This window comes from Cydia strobilella, chromosome 15 (genome assembly GCF_947568885.1).
Source record: "Cydia strobilella chromosome 15, ilCydStro3.1, whole genome shotgun sequence".
Taxonomy (NCBI): Eukaryota; Metazoa; Arthropoda; class Insecta; order Lepidoptera; family Tortricidae; genus Cydia; species Cydia strobilella.
Genome location: NC_086055.1, coordinates 7,771,283 through 7,783,989, shown reverse-complemented (window position 1 = coordinate 7,783,989; position 12,707 = coordinate 7,771,283). Strand labels below are relative to the sequence as shown.

The 12,707-nt window shown below is 37.2% G+C and overlaps 1 protein-coding gene and 1 long non-coding RNA gene across 13 annotated transcripts in view; one reads left to right on the top strand and one right to left on the bottom strand.

The window, feature by feature from the left end:
* LOC134748015 (uncharacterized) overlaps nt 1-12,707 on the bottom strand; it is a 508,661-nt gene that overhangs the window by 241,690 nt on the left and 254,264 nt on the right. The gene's annotated exons all lie outside the window — the stretch shown is intronic.
* The window catches only part of LOC134747983 (apoptosis-stimulating of p53 protein 2), a 339,061-nt gene that overhangs the window by 279,484 nt on the left and 46,870 nt on the right, over nt 1-12,707 (top strand). For 11 of the 12 annotated variants that reach the window (XM_063682674.1, XM_063682676.1, XM_063682672.1 and 8 more), the window contains one exon: nt 5,941-6,099. In XM_063682674.1, coding sequence (XP_063538744.1) covers nt 5,941-6,099 — 159 coding nt within the window. The remainder of the gene's footprint in view (nt 1-5,940; nt 6,100-12,707) is intronic. The other variant, XM_063682670.1, reaches the window with a different exon arrangement.

Here is a 12,707-nt window from a genome sequence, read left to right as displayed (position 1 = left end):
AGGAGACTCGATTCAATGCAAATTAGCCTACTTAAACATGCTGCTGCGTCGCATCTGCTTTGCGATTGGTTGGCTAACAAAAACATTTTATTTTATGTTGTAGTAGAAACAATTGCTTCATAAGTCAGAAACGCGCATGTGACACCCTTCATGTAGCAACATCCATACCCTACGATAACCGCTTAGCGTTGCTTGTTAGTCTCCATAGGCTACGGTGGCCAAAATCGAGAAAAAAACTGTTTTAAAATTGAATTTAGCAAGGAGCAGGTACCAGGGCCTCATGAGTTATGAGGAGGTGTCGTTGATCAACCCGCCGGGGGCACGGGGCCCGGCGGCCGGGGCGCGTACGAGTATGAAGGTATCGCGGGTTGCGGCAGCTCGCGTATCTTAGCTGCACCTTAGCTGTATACTTTTGGTTTGTTTACCTATATGATTCTACTAGTTGAAAGTATTATTTTTTTGTCTCGTAGAAAAAGTATTGTATACAATAGTGATATAATCAAGCTTTTCAATCTCGTACCTTAACTTAAGCAACTCAGCAAGCTTCGTTGCTTAAACACGGTACTCGACTGAAAAGCTCTCTATTATATCACGATTGTATAAAATACTATAGTATCAGTAGCCGATATTAACTGCTATAAAATGAGTATAAGTCATGAATGACACATTTGACAAAAAAATCATCTCTACATTTTTATTGTCATCTAGTTTGTATACTAGGATTACAAAACTTAATTCCAGTCGGTCATTGTACCATTTTATATGTGTTAACTTACAAATTATTTAAATGCATTCTCAATTGAAGGTTTTTCCAACTGTAGGAGAAAGTAGACATCAGTAGAGTAGTTTTACCCGGCGTCACTAATTAATTCCGAGGACCTACCTTTGACATCGCGGTTAGGGTTGCCACGTCGCTGGATTCTTTCGTATTTTCCCTGTTGTTACAGGGTATGTGGAAAAACCAAACTTGAAAATTTGGTTTACACATTAGATTGTACAAGCTCGCTACGTTATGTAGTTTTGACAAAAACACTGACAACACCACAACCGCTACATCTATTTTTGCTACTGTTTATTAAGGATCGTTGCTGGAATTTATCAAGAAAATCTATTACCTAAAATTAAGAAAAAAGTGACGGATTACCTTCATTCCATCGTCTGTATTCAACAAAAGTCAGCCTAAAAAAGGCGACTTCAATAAGTAAGACATAATTTGACTGTTTTCGTTTTATTTACATCATTTATCACATCCACATCATCGGAACTATTAAAACGGTTAACTTTTGCTGTATAAACAGATTTTTATAAGCGTGTTAAAGTTAAAGTTTCTAACGTGTGTGTTTTTTGTAAGTATTGCTAGTTATGTATTTTATTTTTATTATAATTTTGACATGTTGTGTTGTTGACATTAAAGATTAAAATTTAATTGAATGCTTGGCCATGTTATAGTCAGTAAATGATAACCCTAGCAGAAGCCGTATGAAGGCGCTGTACAAAAATATATTATGACGCTTGGAAAATCTCCGACAGTACCGTAGTGCGGATGTCATTTGTGCGCGAATGCTTTCGTTATTCGGAATATGTATAGTTCTTCACGGTTATCATTTTTAATGGCATCGTCACGTGACGTGGTATCCTAATCCCTGCATATTTTTTCTTACACTGTTCATAATTAAAACTGTAGTACACTTCACTGCTGCACTCCACTAAACACCCTTTAATTATTAATTCATGTGTGTACTTAACCTTATTCAAGCACCGTTTATTGGAACTGCTTCCTGCGCATACGGATCAACTATTTTAACTACTCGCAAACTAATCCGCACTTCGTTTATGTCACGGGATTAACATTAGTTTCAACTTGAATTGTATGTTTTGCCAACTGACTAACTTATGCAAACTAATTTAGACTAAATACGCGCTGTTACGTACCTATATACAGTCAATATTGTTACCGACATTGTTTCATTTCGTTTTGTTACAATTTGAAAAAATATTTTGACGTGATAACGTCTTATAAATCGATGAACACCGGTAGCATGCACGAAAAAGTGTCACGTTGTGGACAGATCTCCATGGAAACGTTGTGGACAGATCTCCATGGTAACGTTACGTCAATGTTTTCTTATGACGTTATCACGCAAAATTATCGTCCGTAAACCGACTTTACAGACAACCATATTTTTTTATATTTTTTTGAAATTATTATATAATGACGTAACTTACAACTTTATTGTTTCTTTCAATTCAAGACTCATTCTCATTACTGAGAAAAAAATAATGAAATAAAATTTTAAAATTTTTGTACAACTTTTGGACCCTATTTTTGTTAACAATCAATTACTAATGTTAGCTTTTTTGGGCGATCAAGAAATTTTCGATTTAGAGTATTCGTACAATATGAGCTGTACCCTGTACATTTACAATCTGAGCTACAGAACAGAACACAGTAAATTACTCATACTGAGTTTAATTTTCAAAAATAAACTGTTTAAGTTTAATAAAGGAAATTCTTAGAACATAGGCGCGTGCTCGTTTTTAGGGTTCCGTACTCAAAGGGTAAAAACGAGACCCTATTACTAAGACTCCACTGTCCATCTGTCTGTCACCAGTCTGTACTTCATGAACCGTGATAGCTAGACAGTTGAAATTTTCACAGATGATGTATTTCTATTGCCGCTATAATAACAAATACTAAAAAGTACGGAACCCTCGGTGGGCGAGTCCAACTCGCACTTGTCCGGTTTTATTCACTTGATTCCAGTGAGACTACAGTAGCCTATCCGTCAGCTAATTAAATAAAAATACAGGTACTTCCTTACTTGGTAAAAGTGCAGTTATAGAATAGATTTATTTGAAATTGAATTTTTTACCTTCTATCGTGTTTCTCTACATAGGTTTAGAAACGTCGCCGCTTTACGTACAAAAAATGTGTATAGTTCCAATGGTTATGTAAGGATGTGTTTGAGCTAAATCCGTAAAAGGGATTTCATTCGAATCAAAACAAAGTACCGAGTTATCGAACCCACGCAAAACCTTTCATTTCATTAACATTTCATGCCGGCATTATTAAAATGTATGCTCCATCGATGCCCACATTCGCAACATCCAACACGTTCCATTTTTATACGATACGATAGAAAAATATCATTAGTGTTCTGTATGTTCATACAATATTCATGTTTATGGAAATGTTCGTCTATCGTTCTACAGTGAACATAGAAGTTCACTTACGGCCACTAACATTTTTTGTGGTTGCAATTTGTTGTGATCTTTGACCTATAAAATGAAATCGTATGGATTGTTCCATCTGGTATTCAAGTTATGTATTTGCAAAAAATAGCCTTATTTTTTTGTTAACAAATTTCCGCTTATAATTGTACTTTAACCTCTACGTACTTAAAATTACATTAAATAGTAGACGTCAAAAGTAGATAATTATGTATGTGCTCTTTTGCATACAACTATACTTGCACGTGTTCATTCCACTCCATACCAACTTGCGTTATATAGTTAGCAAATTTAATAAAGATATGAATGACTAAAACAGCGTCTCAAACACTCCCTTGATTCCGCTATTGCGTGTAATGCTTTCATCGCATGGAAATTTGAAATTATGTTAGTTATTTGCCATTCGTACGACTTAATTCATTTGCGCATTGATTCCTCTATTCAACTACGGTTATTTGAGCGTCCTATTAATACCATTGAAACTTAAATTTCCCGTTGTGTTTATGAATAACTCAAACTCAATAAGCAAGCGAAATACCCCTAAAAGCAAAATAAATAATTTTGTACTATTCTGCAGAATTCAAGCATTAAGTAGTTTCTTGTTCATGATTTTTATTTTCTATTTTTACAAGCCTCGTCAATCTATTGACGTCAATCTGTGGAGTAATTCTATTTACTTTTTTCGAACACTTCGCCCGCCGGAACGAAAACGATACCACAAAACTAGCCAAAAACATTGATAAGTGCAACTGACAAAGATACCTTAGATCTCTATACCTTTGCCAGTTTTGTTAGTTTGATCATCATCACATAAAAAAAATATGAAACCTGCCAACTATATACATATAATCGAATTTAAACTGTTGTGAGACATACTAGCATTAAATCGTTAACACATATACATACATATAGTCATAATAAATAAATCCCAGGCAAAAGTCACGCGCGCTGCCCCATTTCAATTTCCATACATCAACGACAGCTATTATCATTTCTATCGCCGCGCGTGCGACAGTAACGCAGTATTATTTATCTTGGTACTTTGGCCGGACGCGGCTATCAACAAGTGTCAAGGCACATATAAATCCTGACCGCTGCCGCCCTTAATTCTCCCGATACGCCTTCCTAAAAAGGACCGAAAATACCGAAATACAAGTATCTTATACGAACCGCCCTGGTAGGAGTGAAATAAGACATTCCATTTGTATGTATCATCGTGGTTGGCTTTTGTTGCCGGGTTGCGCAAATTGAATAGTTGAAGTTTTCGCATAGATTTAGAGTTAGGTTATCGCTGATGAATGGTAAATAGGTGCTGAGAAGAGAGTAAATTCTACCTGATAACTTTTCGCGTTGATAGACACATTGTAAAAGTTTCCGTTGATACATCTGTGTTCTCTCAAATGGAAATACATACTGAAGTTCAGAGAGGGCAAAAAACCTTGAACATTTCTCGCAATATAGTAACCGATGATTCGCGTAATCCTTCATTTCGCCGAGCATTCCTCTTCTAAAAATAAGTCGCTATCTTATGACAGTGACGAAGCACTCTGTCTAAACATCCAAAAAAATCTTTACTAAACTACGAGGGAATATAGTGAAATTACACAGAGGATCAGGAACAATCGTCCGGCGGCACTTGCCACGGATAAACTGGCTGACCGCTGGCCTCGAGTTATCTCCTTTATACACTCATATTTCGAGGCACATCTATTTTGAGGTATTAATATCTGTTGCTTTGTAGGTTTAGTTCGGGTCACTATGTCAAGCTCGAAATTCCATTCAGAATAGACGGGACACAACACAACGTTGCGTTTATGGGTGGTGGTTTGTCCATCGAGGTTGCAATCATAATTCACGGTACGCTGGGTGGTTAAAACTTTTACCTGAGAATTTGGGTTTGGATTTGGGTTAATTTGACCGCAATTTTTCTACTGCGTCCTACAAAAGGGGTGCCGCCAGGATCACGGGCATCACGGCGCTATTATTTATATCTTCATAATAAATATCTCGATCGCATATGTCTTAACTTATCCCGGAGGAAAGTTAGCTCCTGGAGGAAAATTGACAAAGTTCGCTTGAGATTATTGAAGCGAACAACCCAATTCTTTTTATGATAATAATGTTTGGCTGAAGTTAGTAGAAAAGCTTTTCAATTTGTTTCCATCACATTTCGCATCAAATTGATATTCGGTCCCTCTTACGTAATATTTTATTAAGTAAGTACCTACTACCTATTTCTAGAATATTGTCATATCAAGAAAGGCTAATAGCGCAAAAAATCGAAACGAAAAAGTGTTAGGCGATTATTTTTAACAGGTTTTTGTGTGTTTTCCTAATCCTTACTTAAAGATCCATATATTACTCACTTATACGGTACCTGTAAGCTTACGCAGATATTAGGTATTAACCGTATACAGCCCCCGCTGAAATCCCTGCCATGTTCAATATGTTCGTGTTCAATAATCTATCGTTGAAGTAGCGAATGTTGGCTTCAATGTGCAAGTACGTGCATCCAATAACTTGTAATACTGCGCGTCGTCTACTTCAATTTTAGCAGACCTATATCAATCAACGTTCTTGATACGGTTTTTTTCCTCTTTTTATTGGTGAGATGTCTCAAAAATTATACTTTAATCACCTTGAATTTAAAATTAGCAGGCTCTCGGCCAGCCAACCAGTATAATAATGTATATGTCTGTTTGTCCACAGCTGGGGGAAGGGGTGGAGTTGACACTGGGCGAGCTGCGCGCCATGGCGTTGCGACAGCAGCAACAGATCGACACGCAGCACCAGCTGCTCTGCGCCAAGGAGCAGCGGCTGCGGTACCTGAAGCAGCAGGAGGCGCGGCAGCATCAGGTACCACTACCGGTTAGGTCTCACATAACCCGCTAGGTTCATCTTGTATTGTTGACACTGGGCGGCGCGGCAGTATCAGGTTTTATTCCTAGCTACAGGAATTAAGTAAGCTCATAAAAATATATATATATGTAGTGCCGACGCTGCATGCAGTAATATACCTGCTCTATCTTGCTTGTCATTGAAAGTCTTTTTGTTGGTTATAATGCAAATACCACAGAAGAAATCGCAGTCGCACATAACACTTAAACACAGCAGGCAAGACGGCTTCACAGTCCCAAAATAACGTTTTAAAATAATTAAAAGCTAAAGCTAAAGAGATAGTGACAAAACAATTTCATCAAACACTTCAAAACCTTATCCACCTACATCTGAGACAAGAATCCTTCTCAGGGTTCATTACATTAAATATTATTATGTTACCGTCATATTAATTGTATTTCCGAGCTTCTATGCAAATCTGCATGCGATTTTAGTTCGTCTCGAGACATTGTTACAAGGTCTTATGTGCTAATGTGTGGCTTAAATTCGCACAAGTTGTAGCAATGTAAGTAGAATGGAACAGTTTGTGCTTAACGAGGCTAATGTGAAGTTATTTAGGTGTTCTAACGATTGCCAGAGCTTTGCGAATTAGTACATTTGTGGCTTCATGTGGAGACGGTGGTACACGAGCGTTGCACGTTGGTAGTCCCGCACTTTAGGTATTAGCGCAGCATAGGTTTATTAATTACCAAAGCCAGGATTGGGCTTTACAAAGACCGTTTTATGCTTTGGGTTTAAGTGGGATGCATTATTAATTACGAACAATTAATGGAATTCTTTAGGATAATCCCAACAATGAATATTAGAGATGTTCTAGCACTTTTGAGTTGCATAAAATGTATTGTCAGTTTGTGCTCGCTCTGACGAGATAATCCCTCGCTTCGAACGTGCAGAGTATACCTGTGTATTTAATTATTTATTCTACTAAAACCAGTGCCGCAAATATCCAAATTCCACTATGTAAATATTAATATAACCTCGTCCCGGTAGAGATGTGGTTATGGCAGCTGAGTAAGCTAAGATATTATTAAGAGTAGCAAATTAATTTTAATGAAATTACTCTTAATGTTCATATAAAATATTTTTGGCTTAGCGCCATTACCGAATGGATCCCACTAGATATCTATATCTACGTATATCTAGACATCGAAGTACATAGGTTCTAATAAGATCAAAGTCGAGGCGGCATTTATTTAGTGTATTCGAATATTGACTCCTCATACCTCCTGGGAGCATTTCTCAAAAAACTCCGATTTCACAGAAACAATTAAATGATTCCGTTATAAAATTGTTTCTATAAAATATAGGTGTGACCATCCCGTCACTAACCCAGTGACTTTACTTACTGGTTTACTTTTTTGGAAATACTATTTGACACATTTTGATACATTGATATGAAAAGTGGCGAAGTGATTAGAGAACTAATAATATTGCTATTAGAAATGCACTTAATTGTGAAGAAGACACGTTTACATTGCACTAGAAGATCAATAAATACCAAAGTTAGAGGAGATACACATATATTTTTTTTCTTTCGGAGCGATTATTTCTGAAATATTCACTTAGTCAAAAAATGGTTGTTAGAGACCCATGTTCATTTTAAAAGACCTATCCAACCATATCCCACAAAGCGAATTTTTTTTTTTCAAAAAAATACCATTTTATAAGGGAGGTACCCTAAAATAATCTTGTAGTTTTTTTTTTACCGTTTTGTCGCCATGCATGATTTATGTTTTCATGCCAAATTGCAGCTTTCTAGCACTAACGATCACGGAGCAGCCGCGGACGGACAGACAGACCAACATGACGAAACTAGGTATAAGGGTTCTTAGTGGACTACGGAACCCTAAAAAGAGAATTGTAATTGTAATGTTCGTTACTTCGTGTCTCAAAACTTCACTGCCAACACTTTTGACAAGTTTCTAGTTCTTGTTACTACCAACTTTGTCTCGTATCTCTAATACGAGCCACGGCAAAAGCAGGAGCATCTAAATTATGCCATCGGCAAGGAACGAGTAGTGTGCCATCAAGTATACATCATACATCGCCGTTAAAATTAGATGTAGGGTAGGACGGGGACGTTTGAAACACTTTGTTTAACCGCCTGTAACTATTTTATTTAATGATAGGGAATTAAAGAGAATGTGGAAGAGTGGTTCAATTGACCCCATAGGTTGATTAATTAAAACACTATGTGGGGACGTTTGAAACACCTTAATGTATTCGGCAAAATTAAAGATAATTTGTTATTTCTAATCTTTTTTAAATAACTCTAACGGCATTCAATGAGCTCGACTAAAGTTCGCAAAAAAATTACAAATATTTCGCAATTTATCTGCGTCTGAAGATCATGATCAAAGAAAGGGATGCAAAAAAAATTGTAAGACATCTAGACTTCTTTGTTGTGATTATCTTAAACATATTATTAGCTTTATCAAACGTGTTAATTCAACAACAAGATATGACGATAAGGCATTTTTGTAGAAATACATAATTGTGTTTCATACAAAAGTCAAAAGTTTAAATTATAACAATGTTTCAATCATGACCACAATAAAATCACTGTCACTCCCTTTTTCACAAAGCATGTATTATTTTGGAAAAAAAGAAGTAATCAATAATCAACTATTTGTTTGAAACGTTTCAATCGTCCCCAAGTACGTTATTTCAACCGCCCCACGCCACGTTTTACTGCAAGGACCAATATTCTTTACAAACAACTCCATCGCTTTTTAATGGCAGTTAAAATATTCCATAAATCCCATCCAAAACACCAAAAGAACTTAAGTACTTAGTCAAAATACATAAGTAAAAAAATTAATTAACGAAAAAGGATGCGAGCACAGGTCCTTCACTTTATACCGCGAAATTTTTAAACGGCTCCTCAAGACTACTACGTTGCTCGCGCGCTAGAGCGCTATTGATCCAGGATTTAAGAATGACTGACCGCATAACCTGAGTATTGCGTAACATGCGTATTGTTATTATCGAGAAATTTGACTTGTTTTAAACATAACGTGTTTCAATTGTCCCCGTCCTACCCTACTACACTAAGATAATAACCGGGGACCTAGTAGAGAATGGGCGGAGATCCTTCGTGTTGCTAAGGTATTTTGGCTCTTACTCGGCTCAGGCGAGACTTGCGCGCTAGGCTTAAATAAAGATTTTTTTAATTACAGCATAATATTCCGAGATTCAGAACACCCAGAACGATAAAAATCCGTCAATGAGAAACACACTTACTGGTAATGCGGAGTTAATATAAAAAAATAAAATGTTTAGGTATTATTGTGGAGTACTGTGGGTACACAAAAAGTACCTACTGGTCTAAGGAATGGAGACTGTTTTGTATTTAAATATTGTTTAGATAGGTATGACTTAGGTATTAAAATAAGTTGTTCAAACTGCACACGTGAATGGCGTAAACCACAAACATTACCAGGAAAGCTAACAATATTTCCTTTTATTTAAATAAAAATAGAACTCCAAAAACTTACGTGAATTTTATTAGGTTTCGCCCTATGTTGGAGTTAAGAATATCTTCAGAAATTCTGTCAAGCATTTTGCTAAATAAAGTTTATACATAACATAATAGGGTAATTGTGAAATATTTCCATGTTTAGGCTTCGTTTACTTCACAAACTCGTGGCAAGGTTTTGCAAATAGAAAAATATTTTTAGATTGCTTGTACAACAAAGCAAAGGAAAGGAAAAGTGTTTTTGTCGAGTATTTATTTGTTGGCCTACGTTATTATCTTGATAATAAGTCACTAAGTAAATGTTAATCACTAAGAAAGTACCACACGTGTAAGTACGAGTAATAAACTTTCTGTTTGAATACGTAGAAATAAATATAATGCTACTGTAGCGATGCTACATACATTCATACCCAAGATAACCTATCATTTAATCTCCAAAACATCAATGTCGGATTTTCAACAAAATAACATGTTTTCCAGTATAACACTTATGTAAAACTAAAGCATACCTTCTCAGCTGTAGGTTGAGTAAGACGTCCAGCCTCTTAATCAGCTAACTTCGAAGAACAGGTCAAGAGAAGCACGTGATTTTGGCGAAACTTGACATCCAAATTACATCACAACCACTGAACAGAACTTAGCCAAAAGCATATCAAAATGTTCCTCGCATTTCACTGAAGCTATTTAGATCGGTCACGTTTCGAGTTATTTAGTGTTTTAAAATCATATATGAAATCATTGGTTGATTTAAAAAGGAGAATTGTAGGTACACCGGGCAATGACGTTTATCTGTCAAAAATTGAAGTGACAGTTTTCACGGTTTAGTTTTACGCAAAGATAAACGACGTTGTAAATGAAACGAAGTAAAGAATGACATTAAGTATATAATTATTAGTAATAAACATTAGTCTTTTAAAGTATTATTAATGTTAACAAATATATTTGAGCATTGTTCGAATTAGAAAGTAGTTCGAGGTGATTTGACGTTCGGAAGGCAAGCGCGTATTGGAACGCTATCTGCGGGTAAGGCGTTTTTTTCTTGGAGATACAGACTGGATACTGAGTGGGCCCGGGACGGCTGGTTTTTGCGAAGCTCGGAGAACGAACAAACCATTGTCCCCTGCCGTCCGACTAGGCAGGGAGGAGCCCCTTAAATGTTAAGTGCGCGTGATTCCGCGTGTGATTTACTGTGGTACGCGTGAGGTCGGATTCGTTATCGCCACCACCCTCCCGGCAGGATGGAGTACCGCGCGCCTCAGCGCGCAGGTGCCCGCCGCCAGCTTTTCGGCGCGGCGCAGTGACGCCGTACCTTACACCGTAGGACGCAGTTCTGACCCGCAGGCTGTGCACCTAACCGTGACTCCAAGGCGCTTCATGTAGGTCCCCACACAAAGGGCCAGCCCTTGCGGCCTGTCCTCAGCCCGGCTTTGCTAAGCCCGGCTTGACGGACGCCCGCACTCTTCGGCCAGCGCTTTGGTCGCCGCTACCGACGTTGGGATTTCACCTGCAGCGACGTCCATGAAGGATTCTTGAGTGCACTAACTTTTGTACCTTAATCCGGCCGGAATTTCACGTCCCGTTCTACCTCGCGACCGCTAGCATAGGAATAAGGATGTAAACTGACCACTGACCTAGCGGTCATGTACAGTAGGGACCTTCTTACTGATTAATATTAAACTGCATGTAACTTATCTGGCCTTGTCAATTTAAATCTCCCTGCTAGGCTTCCAGCACCGGTTTAGATGTAACAAGAGGTCCTTGTACTCCAATAGGACAATACTCTGCCGCAGGCATATCGAGGCTTTATTCTAAATTCACCATAGTTCCTTTCCAACGACTACAATTTACTTTTAATTTTTATCCACTACAACATAGCTTTTTATACACGACACTACATTATTTTCCTAGTCTAGAGCATAAAGTTTTTCAAACCAGTCTCAACCACTGAATTTTGTAGGTATTAGGTAAGTTTCATTACGACGTAGCTGTGTATCGACATGGTGCAAACACTCCGATTATTGCGACCTAGTTGCTTCGAACTTAAAAAACAGCCCCTTGTTTGTTTTATAACAACAGCAAACCTCACTTTGTTTATTTGTAAACAAGCGCGGTAAGTAGACGGTTCCGCAACTTCGTCTTAGCTATAACGAGTCCGTTCTTAGTCCTTTGCCATGTCTATTCCGATACTCAGGAGCCTTAGCAAACGTTTATTTTTATTTTTTTATTTCATTTAAATTCTAAGCGTGTCCATGAAAGTTCTGGGGGTTTTCCATCGGCCAGATTGTTCCGAGAATTGAAACGCGATACGAAAAATGCTTCCCAATTTCAGATTTTTTAATAAACGAAGCGTAATCTCTTGAGGGTACAGAAATTGAAGTGTATATGTTTCTACATGCAATTTCGTGTCAAAAGACGTAATTTTTTTTTTGTATAAAATTTTCGTAGTGCCTGGTTTGTATTTGTATTCAATTAAGTTAAAATAAAATCGCAATTGGACGCATTTGTAGGGAAATGAAGGAAAAGAAACAAAACCGCGTTCTTGTGTCAACCGTCTGGAATATATTGCTATTTGACATTTAGGCCGCTCCCAGCTGAGGCTTAAATTGAGGATATTCTATGCAAAAATTGAAACAATTTACTCTGGTCTCTTAAAAAAGGTCGTTAATGTCAACGAATTACCTTGCAAATTATTTCCCATTTTTACTCTCCATTATAGCGAAGCAAGGTGAGATGATACACGGCCTAATTCGAACTTTAAGACACTTCAAAAAAAATTGCTAAAGATACGATATGGATCGGATATGTCAGAGTCAAAAGAACGTTGTTTGAAGAAATGTCACTTTTGACACTGACATATCCGATCCATGTCGTATCTTTAGCAAATTTTTAACGTATCTTAAAGTTTGAATCAGGCCGTAATTATTGCCAGGTAGCAGGTGCAATTTATTTCTATACCAATAATGTGCTCAACGAGTGATTAAATATTGATTTTGTCCTTTTTCCGTTGTGTCTTATCGGATTGGGAGTATTGAATCAGTGAACGATTACTGTCGATGAAACTGCGCTGGCAAAATAAATCTCATCTATAAAATAAACAGTT